At 39.0% G+C, this 16,505-nt stretch overlaps 2 protein-coding genes across 3 annotated transcripts; both read right to left on the bottom strand.

Annotated features, from left to right (window-relative positions):
• Nucleotides 1-1,714: 1,714 nt before the first annotated feature.
• Nucleotides 1,715-6,792, bottom strand: tspan34 (tetraspanin 34). Its single transcript, XM_042394478.1, has 8 exons — nucleotides 6,576-6,792; nucleotides 5,066-5,141; nucleotides 3,886-4,101; nucleotides 3,104-3,178; nucleotides 2,862-2,969; nucleotides 2,330-2,476; nucleotides 2,121-2,213; nucleotides 1,715-2,028 (listed from the first exon to the last, which is right to left on the bottom strand). Exons 2-8 carry the CDS (start codon nucleotides 5,120-5,122, stop codon nucleotides 1,972-1,974), a joined length of 753 nt encoding a protein of 250 aa, XP_042250412.1. The 5' UTR covers nucleotides 5,123-5,141; nucleotides 6,576-6,792; the 3' UTR covers nucleotides 1,715-1,971.
• Nucleotides 6,793-7,163: 371 nt separating this feature from the next.
• rab3da (RAB3D, member RAS oncogene family, a) lies at nucleotides 7,164-16,452 on the bottom strand. 2 transcript variants are annotated; one of them, XM_042431670.1, is made up of 6 exons: nucleotides 16,136-16,452; nucleotides 15,028-15,180; nucleotides 12,005-12,238; nucleotides 8,849-8,967; nucleotides 8,181-8,305; nucleotides 7,164-8,038 (listed from the first exon to the last, which is right to left on the bottom strand). In XM_042431670.1, the coding sequence occupies exons 1-6, from the start codon at nucleotides 16,136-16,138 to the stop codon at nucleotides 7,851-7,853; spliced, it is 822 nt and encodes a 273-aa protein (XP_042287604.1). In that variant the 5' UTR covers nucleotides 16,139-16,452; the 3' UTR covers nucleotides 7,164-7,850. The 2 variants fall into 2 exon arrangements, with proteins under 2 accessions (XP_042287604.1, XP_042287612.1); XM_042431678.1 differs by lacking the exons at nucleotides 15,028-15,180; nucleotides 16,136-16,452 and adding an exon at nucleotides 13,900-14,113.
• Between the last annotated feature and the right edge of the window lie 53 nt (nucleotides 16,453-16,505).

Raw genomic sequence — 16,505 nt, 5'->3', positions numbered from 1 at the left:
AATGCTCATATAAGTACATTATGGTGTGACACGAGACTGGCTGACATGTTACTGTATCCTGACTTCACTTCATGTACTCTTAAAGTTTTCCTTTTCAATAGCGCCTGCAGATGTATGCGCCTCCTACCTCAGAGTGAAAATACACTCGGCATTGTCACGTGTTGCAATAAACTGCAGTTCCAACTGTTTTATGATGTAGGTAAGAGGGACATGTTTTCAGATTATGACGCCACTGAACGGGGTCATCAGGTATCTATGGTACAGCATGTTATGGGAAAACCTGCTGATTCAGCGGCCAGACATGAGGACACATTAAACTTCACTAACTAGACCCACTAAAGATATTCACAGCACAGTTGACCTGTGGAAATGTACTCACACTGCATAAAGCACAGTGAAGGAACCACAAGGCTAGACGAGAACATTTACAGCTTTCCATTCCACCATTAATAGCTGTTCACTGTTATTATTTATCACTGAGGTCTGACCCTATAAACCTTGCTAACTGTACTAATGGCCCGCAACACAATTGAGAAATAACTAAATCAATCTGTTTGTGATTGGAAGTGTTTATGTGAAAAACTGATGAACTCTGTCAGGCATTTGAAACCACACAAATGTTTTTTTTTATCTGTGCCATAAAATCACCCAGCATGTGCAGATAAAATACCAGTTATTCCTTTAGATGAAAAAAACAACAACAACTGAGAGGCTAGATTGAGAAAGGACTGGTCTGTGTACAGATATTGAAAATATATCCTCATGATTTTGAAAATCAGCATATGAGGCCTTCATTCTTCACCTTTAAGCTTCCAGTCTCTCTCTTCCCTTTTAAACTTGCATTAACTCTTTTTTTTTTTGGCCACTTGGTGGCAGCAGAAACGAGCCATAAGCACAACACTAACACTGTCACCTTATAAAGCTGATACAGTGAGTAACTTGGCAAACATTTGCTTATTTACACAACCAGCAAACACAGAGTAACACATGCAGTCATGTTTCTGTCCAACTGAAGAATGTACACAATAAATTGACTCTCCATTCAGATGTTTTTGCTCCCCACTAACTCCTGAGTAAAATCCTCTGTTAAGCTGCTAAATGCTTCACTATAAGCTCACCAGCTAGTCACAAACATCTGTCGGTCTGCTGTTTGGTACAGTGAGTTTACAAAAATAAGCTGAAAGACACTAAAGCTCCACAGAACAAAGGTACAGTAGTCATGTGATCTATCGTTAGTATAAAAATATTGATTATACTCTCTTTTAGGACCAGTTCAGTTGTTTCTTAACTGTAATACTTACTGATGTTCTCTCTTTAAAGGATTTAACAGAATTATATTATGATATTTAACATAGCAAAAATAAATTTGTACACATATTTACCAGCTCTGTTACATCAACTAGTACAAGTTTACTAGAACTAGTTGATGTGGATGATAAATGAACTGTTCTCATCTGACGTAGTTTTACTTCTAATCTTGACAAGCATGCGTTTGCATATTAAATGTTTACCAAACTAATGTATGAAAATATGTTAAACCAAAGAAAACCAGAATCATTTTATGAATAAAAAACAAATTGAGTCTGATATTTATTATTTCAATCAAAACATACAAAAATGATTTTATCATATCATTGAAGTGAATGCATGTGATACAGTATTAACAACTGACAAACTGAATGCAGATTTTATTACACATTACTAATGTCCACACATAACTGATGACAGCCCTTTTAAAAACATAAATAGATCACAGTATAAATGTGCACTGAAACACAAACACAGCATCTCCATCGTCTGTCTCTCCATTTTGGATTGAAATGCTCAACATACTGACAACGCTTGTAGGCCTTAGTTTATCTGTCTGTTTTTAATTAAATAAAAAAGAAAATAAACTTTATACATAGAAAACAACTTTACACGCAAGATTTCTCCTCCAATTACAATGTTGTTATTTCATCCCAAACAGGATCATGCTTTGTTACCGATGTCCTTGTAGAGAACCATCGAAACCACCATGGCAGCAATCTGTAAAGACAGAAGTTCATCAACACATCATCTAAACAAAGTTCAGAAGAGCTGGCATGTAGGTTAGGTCTCTTTGACAGTGTTTTCTGTACCTCAAGAGCGGCGATCCCTAAAGCCACAGCTGCAATTATCACAGCGTTGTCCACTATCAGATCCATCAGCTTGTCAAGGCAGCCATCAACCATCTGGAAGAGAAACGACAGGTTTTAGAAGAAGTAGAGAATAACTGTTGCTCTACATCACGAAATGGTTTTACTGCTAACATGGATGAAGTTCTTCCACAAGTAACATGGTCTCATACCGAACGTTCTGCTGCATCTGCACTGCATGTACCCTTAACCTCAGTGATGGTGCTATTGCAACATGTGGTTGGATACTTTCCTCCATGGTCAGTGACATAAGGGGAGCCTTCAAAGTCTGTGTAGTTCATGTATCCGCAGCACTTAAACTAGAGGGGGAAAAAAGTGTTAGTGCCAAATCTTAACAAAAACAGTTCAATAGCCTTATCAGCACTGCCATGATGTTGTAGCAGAGCGTGGACAGAGGTGCGGCCTGCTCCATCATGTAAAAAATGTAATGTAAAAAAACAAAAAACAAAGACTTCTTTCCACCGAGGATATTAGATTTTACACTTTTCCATTACATTTGGTAAAATTTGGTGGTGATCAGCAAAGGGTTGGTACCTAACTGCAAGTCCCTTAGGGTTCAAAAACTCAAAGAATTGTTGGTGTATGCTCAAAGAGCCACAACCTTTGTCTCAAAAGTGGATAAAATGATTATCTGTGACCAAAGCGATGTGCATATCTAAGATGACTTAATTATAAATACAGTACCTCCTCCATGGTGGCGTTCCAGAGAGAGGTCATAGCTTCGTTTTTTCCGTACTCCTTCTTGATGCTTTTTCTAACTTCTTTCCCGAGACTCTTAAAAAGCTCATCAGCCTAAGAAGGACCAGGTTGACAAAAACACATCATCACGCTTTGTGACATTTTAGCACAGTTCTTCAGGATTTTTCAAGTTGCCAAATCTGACTGGAAGTTGTTGGCAAGAAGCTTCGCTTCTGAGAGGCACTTACCAAACCCTGAAAGACGAGCAGCACCACAGCTCCTGCTACCTCAACGAGGAAGATAATCAGCACGATACTGAAGAACTGAAAGGGGAGAAAATAGATAAATGATACTGTGAGTCTCTCAGTGTAAAACATTTGATTGATAGCAGCATTATGTCTCACCAAGAGCGTGAGAGACAGACTTGGACCAAAAACATTTAAGCAGATGTAAAGTTAGCAGGAAGCCGGTAAATACTTCAGGGATCAAACGTAAAGCTACAGTCTAAAATATTTAACAAGGTCCCCTGAGAGCCGTCACATCCATACTGAGAAGGCATTCTTCTTCTCTGCTGAAATAACCACTAAATATTTCAGCATTTGCAGTTACCAGAATTTATATCTAAATTGGCTCATAGTTCTCTCTTCTGTCCTTCTCTCGAGTTACTAATTAAAAATCCCTTTTATTTAAAAAAAAAAAAAAAAAAGAGGCTTATCTCACTTTGAACAGACTGAGACTGTACAGAGCTACCAAAAGTAACACAATAAATCAGATTATTTTAATTTGATTTAATTCAACTTAATTTCATTTGGAGAAAGTGTTCATTCTTCAAAAGGGTGGTGGTGGTGGTTGGTGGTGGTTGAGGGGGCGGGGGGGGGGTAGTTTGGCAGTATTTCAAACAGATACTGTTTTCAAAATATAAGTAAGTAAAAGGCTGCTACTGCTAATGATGATTATTATTGACAGTGTAATGACTTTATTCAGTGCTCTCAGTTCTTCAGCAGAGGTTGACCTGTCAATCATTGCTCACCGTCAGCAGCATACACCTGCTCTCCCTGATGGCTCCGCAGCAGCCCAGGAAGCCAATGACCAGTAGCACACCACCCACTGCGATGAGCAGGTAGCTGATGTTGAGCAGCTGGGATAAACCAGACGGATCATCCTCCAGGTGCTCCAGTAAACCCATTAGAGAACCGCTGTCCACCTTCACCCACACACCAACACCCAGGATGGCTGCACCTGCGGCCTGCACGGCGGGTGCAACACAAAAAGAGAGCCTGATAATTATATAGAATAGGTTATGCCTTTTTTAAAAGAATAGTTTTTTTTTTGAACAACACATACTTGCTTTTCTGACAAGCATTGAAGGACAGGTTCACAATTTTTCAAGTCAACAGTCAGGTGTCCATAGGAACAGTGAAAGAGGTTTTCCTCGCTGTAATCATTCCTCCTGTTCATACTGGCTATTAAAAGATCCCCTTCAAATGTGCTTTCAATGGAAGTGATGGAGGCTGAAATCCACAGTGTGTCTACACAGTCTGTGCAAAAATGCATTTAAAAGTTTATCTGAAGCTTACATGAGTCATATCAAGTGGATATCTGCCACATTTACAGTCTTTTTAGCATTAAATTCCCTCTTTGTGTTTCTTGAAAAACTGTGAACCCGTCCTTTAAATAACGCTCATATTTGTTCATTATCATAGAGACAGGAAGCACTGTCTCTATCTGGAGGCAAAGGAAATCTGCCTGAACTCATTAATTAACACGTCATATCTCATTTGTTTTATCACCACGATAAAATGAACTGTATAAAGGCCATGCTTTACATTTACAGGAGGTTATCTGTGGGACTATTTCATGGTTGGGTGTGGTGACTTCCCATAGTCGTCATCAGAGACTCATCTTACATCTTTGTACATCTTTAATGTACAAAAATGAGAATGGTTTAGATATTTAGCGAATAAGTGTATTTCCTAAAATGTCAAACTATTCCTGTGAGCTATTACTGAAAGTACAAAGTGCGTAGCGATGTTTTTCTTTTATTTTTTTTACAGAAATAGATGGAAATATTATGTAAAAGCAAAATATGAAGCCAAAGGGAACAGCTTGCTTTCTTTGATATATTACTTTGTGGGCTGTGTGCTCTCTTCTGTGTTTTCTTGTGGGACAGGACCATGAAACAAAGCCTGACAGCAGAAGCAGAAACTTACAAAGATGCCGCCGTTGAAGATGAACATCATGATTTTGAGAAAGCCCTTGCAACACATCTTGGCTGATATTTTCACACTGTAAAAAAAAAAGACCAAAAAAACTTATTGAGAGTACAATTGGTCACACTTCATATTAATCACTTAGGGGATTTTAGTTAAATGGACAACTTTGCCTTTTATCTCTTGTAGGAAAATCAATGGCATGGGGCTGGTGTATAACATAAGCAAGCACCAACATGGGTCAGATAGCATTTACTTTAGTTATACATTAACCACAGTCACTGGCAGTAAAACAGAAAGGGTCTTAACCTTCTTCAAATGTGGCTGAAAAGTTTTTCATGCTGACGTAATCCACGGTTTTGGTTTTGGTGTGAGATAAGATACTCACTCAAAGCCACCGTTTACTGTTATTTTTCCTTTCCTGTGAGTCATTTAAAGGATTATCAAGCACCCGCGTGAGTCACACGATATGTTTGTGTGTTTCCTCCTCGCACATGCTGTTAGACTTCATCTGGCACAGAGAGGGGAATTTCACTTCCTGCAGCTTTGGACTTTACTCTTTATTGTAAAAACGTGATAACTGTGGCACCCTTTATTTTATAGTGTTTATAAGATGAGCAGAATTTGAGGCAAAACATACAATTTATGAAAAACAGATTAAAAAGTTGCCATATAATGAGGTCATGATCATGTTGTTGTGACCTGTTTCCAATTAATCATCTAAACGTGACCTCTGGCGAGATCATCATAAATGATAAAACCAATCAACTTACTGGTAGCACAGAAGAACCATAAAACACAAACACAAACACACCCTTGTCCCCAACCTTGCACAACACTTGTCTCAGAGAAATGACCTTAGTTTTATAGTTATTGATCTTTTCTTCCTCATTGCAGCTTTGATTGTAACCTTCTTCACAGCTGTTACTTTGTTTCTGAGAAGCAATAAAATATATCACCGGCAATATAACATGTTGTTTACATGAATACTTTGCATGAAAGCAAAACGGGCAAATAACAGTATTAACTCTACTCAAAAAGTCAGAAAAAATCTGAAGATTAAAGCTGCTACTAGAAGTATAACCACTAAGGAAACCTTAACTTCCTCTGTTTTTATATTCCTGAACAGAGAAGTGAGATGGAGTGTACTTGGTTGTCTGTGAAATACTTCTAGTAGAGTTATTAATACAAGTGGCCCCATTTAATTATGGCTACTTACACAATGTGACATTACTCAGACATCAGATTGCTATTTACATTACTTTAAACCTTTGATTACAACAGAAATATGAGAATATAATATATATATATATATAATATATATGTCATTCATTAATCATTGTTCTGACTTATGACAGTAAGTTCAGTGTGACAAAAACAAACCACATTAAAGTTTCTGTTCATTTCTCATCAGGTGTTTTGAGGTGGGTTTCAGATTAAAACTAAAAGGTTTTTAGTTGCTGAGTTTATAGCTTGATATATGAATAAAACTTGAATATGGAGCTCGTACCTGTGCTGCAGTAACGTCTGTCCGCTGAGGTCTGATCAGTCAGGAGTGTCTGCTCAACGAAGCGTTCAAATGCCCCTTTATAGTCTCGCAGGTTACACACACACACACAGAGAGAGAGAGATAAAGATAGGGGGGAAAGAGAGTTCATGCCCTAAACGTCATTGACTTTGCTTTTAGTGTAATATTTCCTGGTGACAAAGTCCCTTCAAAAATAGAAACTTTACAACATCCATGGTCACAATAAAAATATAAAATATGATACATCCGTTATTCATTATTTAGCACAACAACAGAAACAGATGATCATTTCAAAATGAGGAGCCAGTACAAAAAATTCACTAATTTAAAGTTGAGCATCAACACAAATCTGTTGAATGTTTTATTTTTATAACACTTGGGATAAAATGTATCATATTCAACCATATGATACATTTCCAGGTTACAGTGGAGTGATTCATTACTGACGTCAACACTGAGTGGAAACTTGAAAACTAGAACTTTTTCTAACTTTTTTTTTTTTAAATAAAGTGTTGTTTAATACATAAAATAACTTATTTACTTCATGTAAATGAAAACCAGGAGACATACTTTAAAGCTCCATATCTTTTAATCTCAATCTTTAGAAGGACCACATTTGAAACCTGGCAAAGGAAATATTGGACTGCCATTATAATACAAAAACAAAAACAAAACCATAAATTAAAAGCAGATCAGAATATCCCTTCAAAACAGTAATAACAAGTCTGTACTACGCACAAACCCCTGGAATGACACAGCACCTTCAGGTATGTTTGACTTTGTACTGAGCAGCTAGTGAGCAGTCTTCCTCAGCAGGATCACACAGGGCCAGTAGTTCTCAGGATACACAGTGTTTGTCAACAAGTCACAGTGATGCAGTTTCAGAAAAACACCCACAAGGGGGCAGCATGACACAAGTAGATCACAGTGATCCTCCACTCACTGCTGATCTGGTTCATTCATTCTCATTCTTGCCTGCAACAGGTGCTGTTCACAAACGACTGTGTAAACAGGAAATAATAAAGCAAAAGGCCAAACTGATCAAAGCAGCTCTTTGGCATCTTAGTGTAACAGTCACGTTCAAATTATGAGGAAGTGCTGAAGACGCTACCAAGTTGAGAAAAGATCAAATGGAAAGAAAAAGAAAGTCAAGCATAGTGTTGCAGCAACATATGGTAAAATACATTCACAATAATCAATTTTTGGTAATTCACTTGATCATGAAACCAACACTCTATGAGTTTCCACCATCAACGATCAGCATGCGCAGCCACTCTGGTTGTTGGGGGGCGCGTCCTTCAGGTTAGCTCCCTTGTTATTGGCCGATAGACTGACATCACCGTTGACCGTCTCGTTCATCTTCTCACAGATGACGTCCACCAGCTTGTCAAAGACCTGCTTCACGTTGATGTTGTCTTTGGCACTGGCCTCGAAGAACTGGAAGCCTGCGGAGAGAGCACGGGGAGAGGTGAGGGTTATGAGTAATTATTAGGCAAAGATTGGTTTTGTGTGTTCTTGCTGAGCACGTAATTGAACTGTGTGTGTGTGTGTGTGTGTGTGTGTGTGTGTGTGTGTGTGTGTGTTGACCTAGCTCTGTAGCCAGTCTTTGGGCAGCCTCAGCAGGGACCTGCCTGTCTTCCTCCAAGTCCAGTTTATTGCCTACCAGCACTACCTGAGCGTTGTCCCACGAGTACGTCTTGATCTGGGTTGCCCTGGGAGACACAGACACAATATTTTCACAACCTCTACATGTCCTGCAGTGCTGGTGTCATTTTATTGCTGTATGTGTATTTCTTACATTCAAATGGTGCTTTATCAACAATTAAGCATCATTTAAAGATAAGGAACCTTCTGTAGGTAAATTAGAGCTGTTTCAGAAAATCATAAATATATGTTTTGTTTGCTATTATTTATTGAAAGTATTGCTATTGTTACTACTGCTGTTATTGTGCTGGGATTGTATGTGATTATTCCTAGATTTCTATACTTTAATTGAATGTCTACATGTTCTGAAGTTAATGTTATCAGATGTGTGTCTTCATACATCTTTTTTTTGGCACAATTTGGCACAAAATGGCACAATTTTCCCTAAGTTTTGTCTTGTGAATTAAATACAGCAAAAGAAGAAGTGTTTCTCCAGTATATAGAAAGAAAACTAATTCAAGCTTTATAGAGACATACAGGATAACACACAAACACTACACACACACGGTGGCTTAATAATAATGTGACATTACATCCAGAGCTCTACCCACCAGTCCTGTACGGCGTTGAACGACTCCTGGCTTGTGATGTCATACATGAGGAGGAATCCCATGGCTCCTCTGTAGTAAGCTGTGGTGATGGTCCGGTAGCGCTCCTGACCTGCTGTGTCCTGTGTAAACATATGGCACACCTTAAATAATTCTACTGTCATTATTTAAACCACAACAAACCTCCAGGGAGCTGGGAGTTCACAGTTGACACACTAACTGGATGAAATGTCATTCCAACACATGTAATCCTTGTAATTAGTGTTAAAGACAAACGTATAAAAAAATAGTTTTCTACCAAAAGATTCCTGGGGGAAGAACATAAATGGTTAACTCTGCTGTTCTGAAAAGGTGAATCATTAACGCCTCCCATCATATGTTGATGTTGCCACACCCTGTAAGTACACCAGGATACACTGTGTGCTTTTTGACTATGCCTTCATGGACAAAAATAAGTTTGGAAGGTTATTTTACTTCTTTATGCTCCTGTGCAATTAAATGAAATGATATCCCTGACATGAATACATTAAAACTGCCTTTAAAAAATGACACTTTTAAGACTCAAACGGATTCATCTGATAGGTTTGAATGTTCCCTCCTCATGAAAAATATTGCCAGCAGCTACAGTATGTATGATATTAACATTATGCACTCTAAAGATAGAGATTTAGAGTTTGTCTGTGACCTATAGTACATGTCAAAGGAACCGTAGGAGATGTTACTGCTGTCTGAAACGCTCATATGCCCAACTTTGGTGCAAGGTTTTATAAAAATGACTTGAGCTCATTTTAATGGCCCCACGAAACCTATTCAAGTTGCTCAGCAGCAGACAATAACATTTTACTTGGCACCATCCTCATGTAAAAGTATGTGACTGTATCACTGTTAGGCAGAGCAGAGGAGGCATGCTATGCTGAATACATTAAGTTGAAAAAAAAAAAAAATAGAAAATGGAAAAGATGTATTACTTTCATCTAACAGGAGAAGTGTGGGTGAGTCCTCGCCTTGCACTAACATTCAGTAATAGATCTGTCCTGGGCGTCAGTCTGCATAGTAAGCACATTCAGCTCCAGCAGCTCAAACCCCATGCATCTTTCATGAACCCCGCCGTCTTGGGACGATGTTAAACATCAACTGTCATTAACTCAAGAGTGTGAGAAATTGGTTTACGCCACATCCATGACAGGCAGCGGCGTGTAAGAGGGCAAACTAGGGAATGGGTTGAAGATAAACAGTCTGTGTTGTGTAACAATGCTTTCCAAAGCACTACAGTATTGACTCTGCCTTTGGTTTAGGCTGGATTTTGAATTTGCAGTTAATTACATCAAATATATTACAGCTCTCACATTTAAATTTTTTTTCTTTCTTGATACATTGTCTGTCAAACCTGTTCTCTCTGTACTGTTATTTTTTTTTTTTTTTATCTGGTGCGGGTAATAAAAGAGCATTTACAGTAAGATCTTGTTGATGTCACAGCTCTTTCTAAATTGACACCTCTGCTGCAGGCTAACTAGACACTTAATCCTCTTAAACTAATGTTCAACTTGGAGAATGTCTTGTTTTTGTCAGGGATTCCTGGTTGAACTCAAAGATAAAACAGTGTGTTGGATTTTTGGGGTTTGGTGCCCCAGTGTATTGTATTATTTCATAAATACATGTAATTTTTGCAGTTGCATGTGTATTGTAAGTCAATTTATGTAAAGGTCATTATAGTACAGTATATCCCAGAAAATATCCTGCTAAAAAATAATTGAGGTGGCCATATACTCTTTTGAGTATTGGGTATATACTCATATAGTCTTCAGAGATCATAATACAGGCCTTGCACTCTCCAGGGACATGGAGAGTGGTTAAATATAAAAACTGGCAAATATAAACACCTTCAGTACAAAAATAATGTTGTAATCGTCCACTTTCAATAATCTATATCACTACTAAAAGTGACTGTTTGCAGATATTTGGCTGTCATCCATTAGAGTTCAGGGTTAACTGCTAAAGGTGCAGGAAAGTAAATTATTCTTTAAACTGGGGGGAAAACAAGGTGACTTCAGTTTTCCTGACTGTCTACATGTGAGGCATCAGTTAATAAAACTAATAGAGCTAATAGTATCACATATAAAATCATAATCAGTATTTAAAAAAAACTAAGGACGTTGAGTTTTAACGCTCGGTACTGTAACCTTTTGTGAGCCAGATTAAATAGGGTTAAATCTGCACTACTGGAACACTGCAAGCCTTTAGCATCAGCTTCTGCACAGAGCAAACACCTTTCTCCGAGCCAAAGAGAGTCGCAGTGTGCTCTGGCCTTATCTGCCAGATTTCTGCCCTTTCTTACTGCTGCAGAGGAGAAACCAGACTACATGCATGTAAAGGTAAATAGTTTGAAAATAAAGGACTTTTCATCAGCTCTGGTATGTGAGTTTTTATGTCAGAAAATATTTCCAAAAAAATGCTCCAATAACCAAAAAGGAGCCACAAACTGTGGCTTTGTCTGTAAAAATGTATATTTCTTATCGACTGAATTTCATTTTGTGCACATGTTCACATAAGCATGGCAGTCTGATTTAAAATAGAAGTGCGTTCAAGCTACCATTGTGTTCCCAAGACGAGACCAAACCCCCCCCCCCCCCCCCTCCTGCCCTGTTTATACAGATGAGAAAGCAGAGAATAGCAAGACAAGAAATACATTTAGAAAGTTTCGGGGGTTTGTTTTTATAATACTTCCTTCAAAAGCTTCCAAGCCCATTTTAAGTATTGGCAGTTGGGAAACTCATACACCACTTACTGAGTTTCAGAATAATGACTCCTTTTGACAGTGTTAGAAAGTATTTTTGTTCCTAGATATCTGTCTGGTGCAATACTTTTGTTCTACTTTTCTTTTAAAGTTTGCTTTTTCCAACTTTCAACTTCTAATTGGAAAGAAAACATAACTGGAGAAAAGTATGTGGAAGAGAAGCTCTACCAAACACATGAACGCCTAATTATCATATAAACTATCATCTGCACAGAGGCATTAAAGGATAGTTTCAGAATTTTTCAAGTCTGTCTAAATAGAATACTGACGTGCTAATATGTATGTGGAAATGGGTCTTGGTCGCTGCAACAACTCCTCCTCTCCATACTGACGCTGAAGCTATTCCAACAGAACACAACTCTCACCCAGATCTGCAGCTTGACCCTCTTGTCGTTCCTGTAAATGGTCTTGACTTTGAAGTCAATTCCCACTGTGCTGACGAATGCTGAAGTGAAGGAGTCATCTGCATAGCGGAACAAGAAGGAGGTCTTTCCCACGCTGCTGTTGCCGATAATCAGCAGCTTGAACATGTAGTCAAAGTTTTGGTCCGCTGCGTCCCTCTGCTCCTGGCCTGCCCCTGGATCTCTGGCTAATGCCATCTATCACAGTCAGAGAGACAACAGAAGAAGAACGAGCTTTCAGACACACATCTGTATGAATAAACTCTGGAACTCATTCATAAAAAAGGCATCCACCATAATTCTGAAATGTCTCTAATAGAACCTGTGACCAAATAAGGACTTTGCAAATGATCGATGTATGAATCCATAGGCCTAAAATGACTCATCAACAGTTTTGATGATTGATTATCATTTAATTCATTTATCAGCAAGAAAGCCAAACATTCCTTGGTTCTAGCTTCTGCAATGTGAAACTGTTGTATACCAGTGAATCTCTTTGGTGTTGACTGGACAAAAGACATTTAAAGATGTCACCTGGATGTTTATTAATGTTTTATGACATTTTATAGATTCATTAATTAAACAAGAGAATAAGTGATCATGAAAATAACTGTTAACTGCAGCCCAACAAACAAACATCACTGAATATCAGAATATAGCTGAAGGGTGTACAGTATGTACAGGAACAATATAATCACCTCAGGTAAAAACATGTAATTACAGGTTCTGCACGCTGCACTGAGCCTAAAAGACAAGTTAAGTCCTGCACATTCAAGATGACTTCAAACCACCATGGCTGCTGTTTTCTGTTTAGTTATGTTAGATTATTGCACATGGTGTAATGCATGTTACCTGAAAATAATAATTTAACCCCAACACAGAGATAAAAGATATTTTTTGGTCTTGACAATATACTGTATAATGTCTTAAGGTAAAGAACTAAAAGTCTGATTATGGTGGGAAAGTGAATGCAGATGCTCTCAGTAAATGAAATTTGATAGAGGTTTCAATCCAATAGAGATCTTTGCCAGGCATTGTCAAGAAAAAGTTAATGTAGCAAGTAAAGTTAATGCTGTAAGTAAAGTGGTCACATGGTTAAGGTCTTATTAATTCATTTGAATTAGTGATGAAAGGGGGAGAAGAAAGGTAAACTGTCCCAGGTTCCTGCAAAGGCCAAAGTTAAATCTGCAGTATACCAGTTTATCACAGAATTATTTGCATTATGCGACAAGTATGACAACTATTTACCTTTTCTGTTCTAAAGAATAACAAAAAATATATATATATATAGCCTGGCGTTTGAGATGAATAAAGAGTAAGCTTTGGTGAATCTGGAGATGTGAGCCCGCTAGCTGTAAATGTAAAGATCGGGGAGTTGTGGGACAGAAATCTGGACAGACAGTAGTTGTGTGTTTGAATGTCAGAGTACGAAATCTCAGCTGTTTGAGAATTCAAGTTAAAGTACGGGTTCACAATTTTTCAAGTCTGTCTTAAAACAACAGTCAGGTGAACAAATGAATATTGAAACAGGTTTTTCTTGCTGTAATCGAGAGCTGCCTGATTAATCAATTAATCTATTAGTTTCCTGTTTAGCTGCAGTGGAAGGAACGTAACAAAAAGAGTGAAATTGGCACTAAAAAGACTGTAACTTAGAAAGATATCGACTCGATTTGACTCGTTTGGCCGAAGCCGTCCAACTTTAACAACATGTTTGCAGAAGGAGGGCTGTGGATGTTGTGCATCACTTAAAGTGCATAATGAAGAGGATCTCTTAATCATCAGTATGCACAGGAGGGCAGCATGTTTGTTTGTGCACCTCACTATTGTTTTAAGACAGACTTGAAAAATTGTGAACCTACCCTTTAACACTCACAAGCCTGAAATCCATCTACGCTAACAGGCGAGGAGATGCTGGTAAATGGAAGTGTTGGTTTACAAATGGGCCATCTTTCTGCCTCATCCTTCTTAGCTCCCATCGCTGTGTTATGAATGGCTGCCAGGGCGTGCTCCGTCCACTCTTCCTCCCTCCATCCGTCACCCGCAGCTCCTGCTTTCTATTTTTCACATGGACTCTTGTTATAAAACTTATGGGATCAGTGGAGGCTGAGTGCTGGGTGAGTGGCGATAGATTCTCCTCCCCTGCCTGTTATATTTCATCCATCATCCATTTGACCAGTTCATCCACCCACAGACACTCCCACTTAAACCATTAATTAAGGTTTATCTTATCTTAGACACACACACACACACACACACACACACTTTCATATTCCATCTGTGCATCCCTCCTGTCACCATCCATTCATATCTCACCCTCTCCACACTTCCTCCCTCTGCATCATACTGTAAGGAGGCTGCACCATCCATTCATTGACACCCCCCCACCCCCCCCAGCCCGACCCCCTCCCTCGTCTCTCAGAGTGGCTGAGCTGAGCCTTCCTGATTGCTGAGATCCCTCCAGAGACCAGCTCAGCATTACCGCTTCCAAGACCTATAAAGAAAGACTGGCCGGCACGCTGCTCTACACACTCAGCAAAACACTAATGTCCACGCATGCGCCTACACATCAATATGAAAATAGGCACAATATGATGTGTGCAGGATTATAACGTTAGCTGCATTTACTTAAGAAAACAGGTCGTCAGCCATAAAATCAACCAACTTATAGCACAGGAGCTGACTAAACAGCAGATGTTGACATCTGGCCTAAACTAGCTGAAGTTGAACTCAATGGAAATGGGGTGTGCACTTCACGAGGACACATGGAATCATGATAAGCCAACTTGTTGACAAATGACAACAAGAATTTATCTTGTACAACTAGAAACACACAAAGAAAAGTGTGTATTCTGCGCTTTCCGCTGATACTGCGATGACAGTTAATTCATTTGTCTACACCGCGCCACCATACGGTAACTCAACCACAACCTGATGACAGTTAAACACGCTCTCAGCCTTTTACTTCAAATGATGTGACAGTTTTGTACCTTGGATGCTGTCTGTGAGTGTGTCTCGTGCTCTCTTCCCGCGGTCCTCCACCTGTCCACCTGGAAGCCGGTCACTGTGCGCTGCTGTCGGCCGCTTCTCTCCTCCTCAGGTGCTGCGCTCCCGGATCTCCAGACTCTGCCTGTCACTGAGAGCTGCACCGTGTAACCGGGGCCAAGTCAGACTCAATGGCAACGTAGCATTTCCGGCACAGACTTTCAAAATAAAATCACCATTCACAGAGCCATTCAACCCTACAGTCTGAGTAAATGTTTAACACACATGTAAGTTTACCTATGGTGCAACTTTCCAACAAATCCTCCTCTCCTATGTCTCAAAAACATTCACTTACTATTAGATATCTATATGAATCAATGGTTACATTTAGGCTCTAATGATTGTTTTCATTATCAATGAATCTAATAATTCCCTTTTTGTTTTAATTGATTAATTGTTTGGGGGGGGGGGGGGGGGGGGGCAAACAGTTTCAGGGGAGGTTCAGTGAATGAAAGGAAAACAATAGAAGTTATTACATCAGTTATCATGTCAAACAGGCTAAATGTGTGTGATTTGGTTGAAGAGATGGTTCAGAGATTCAGTAGTTTTTTACTGGAATTTTACTGTTTTTTCCAGTTTTCCCAGAATCAGAAACTAATGAACGCCATGAATTTGGTATACACTGAAATATGTCAAAAAGCAACATCAGGCTATTTCGGCGCAACTGTTGAGTGTCTATGGGATCAAATAACATAATCATAATTAAGTAAATAAACAGGGGGTTGATGAGGTGAGGCCCACAGTCTCAGACTTGGAAAACTCCTGGTTTAGAATAAAAATGTCGGAAAACAGAAGTTGGAAGCCGTAAATGTTTGACATTTTTGATTCATTGATGATAAATAATTAATCCTTGTTGAACTTCTTCTCAAATAACTTCCTGTAAATAAATAGACCAATCGATTAACCAACTCATTAATTGTCCTGCCATCCTTTTAAATTGAAGGTAAAATCACCAAATTTCCGGTATTATTTGTCAAATCACCGGCCAGCTTGACTCTCAATAGAAAAGTAAACTTTTAAGAGGCCCAGCTACTGAGTGTAGGCGTTACGCACCATTTACGCATCCAAACTCATGACCGCTCAATTAAATTGGTCCCTTACATACCGTGGATGAAATATAGCAGCTGATTCCTTTAGTCTAACAGTCTCATTTAACACGCTGAACTTCACGATGTAAAAGACTGAAATGTCGCAAGTGTTAAGTCAGACAAAGCCCTTCTGGCCTTTATCAACAAGCATCAGCCTGACTCGGAGCAACGCAGGGAGTCATGCACCCAGCCAGGAACATTCATCACCTCCAAACCAGATCAACTCTTCTTGCACCGGAGAAGCTCAAAGGCGGTATTGTTAAAACACTGAGAATACCAGCGTGGATTTTATGCTGTGAGGCCTTTCTGTGAATCTGAGTAAATCATGTTGGAGC

The sequence above is a fragment of the Thunnus maccoyii genome, chromosome 2 (genome assembly GCF_910596095.1).
Source record: "Thunnus maccoyii chromosome 2, fThuMac1.1, whole genome shotgun sequence".
Lineage (NCBI taxonomy): Eukaryota > Metazoa > Chordata > Actinopteri > Scombriformes > Scombridae > Thunnus > Thunnus maccoyii.
The sequence above is the reverse complement of the archived record's forward strand: the minus strand, read 5'-3'. Positions and strand labels throughout refer to the sequence as shown.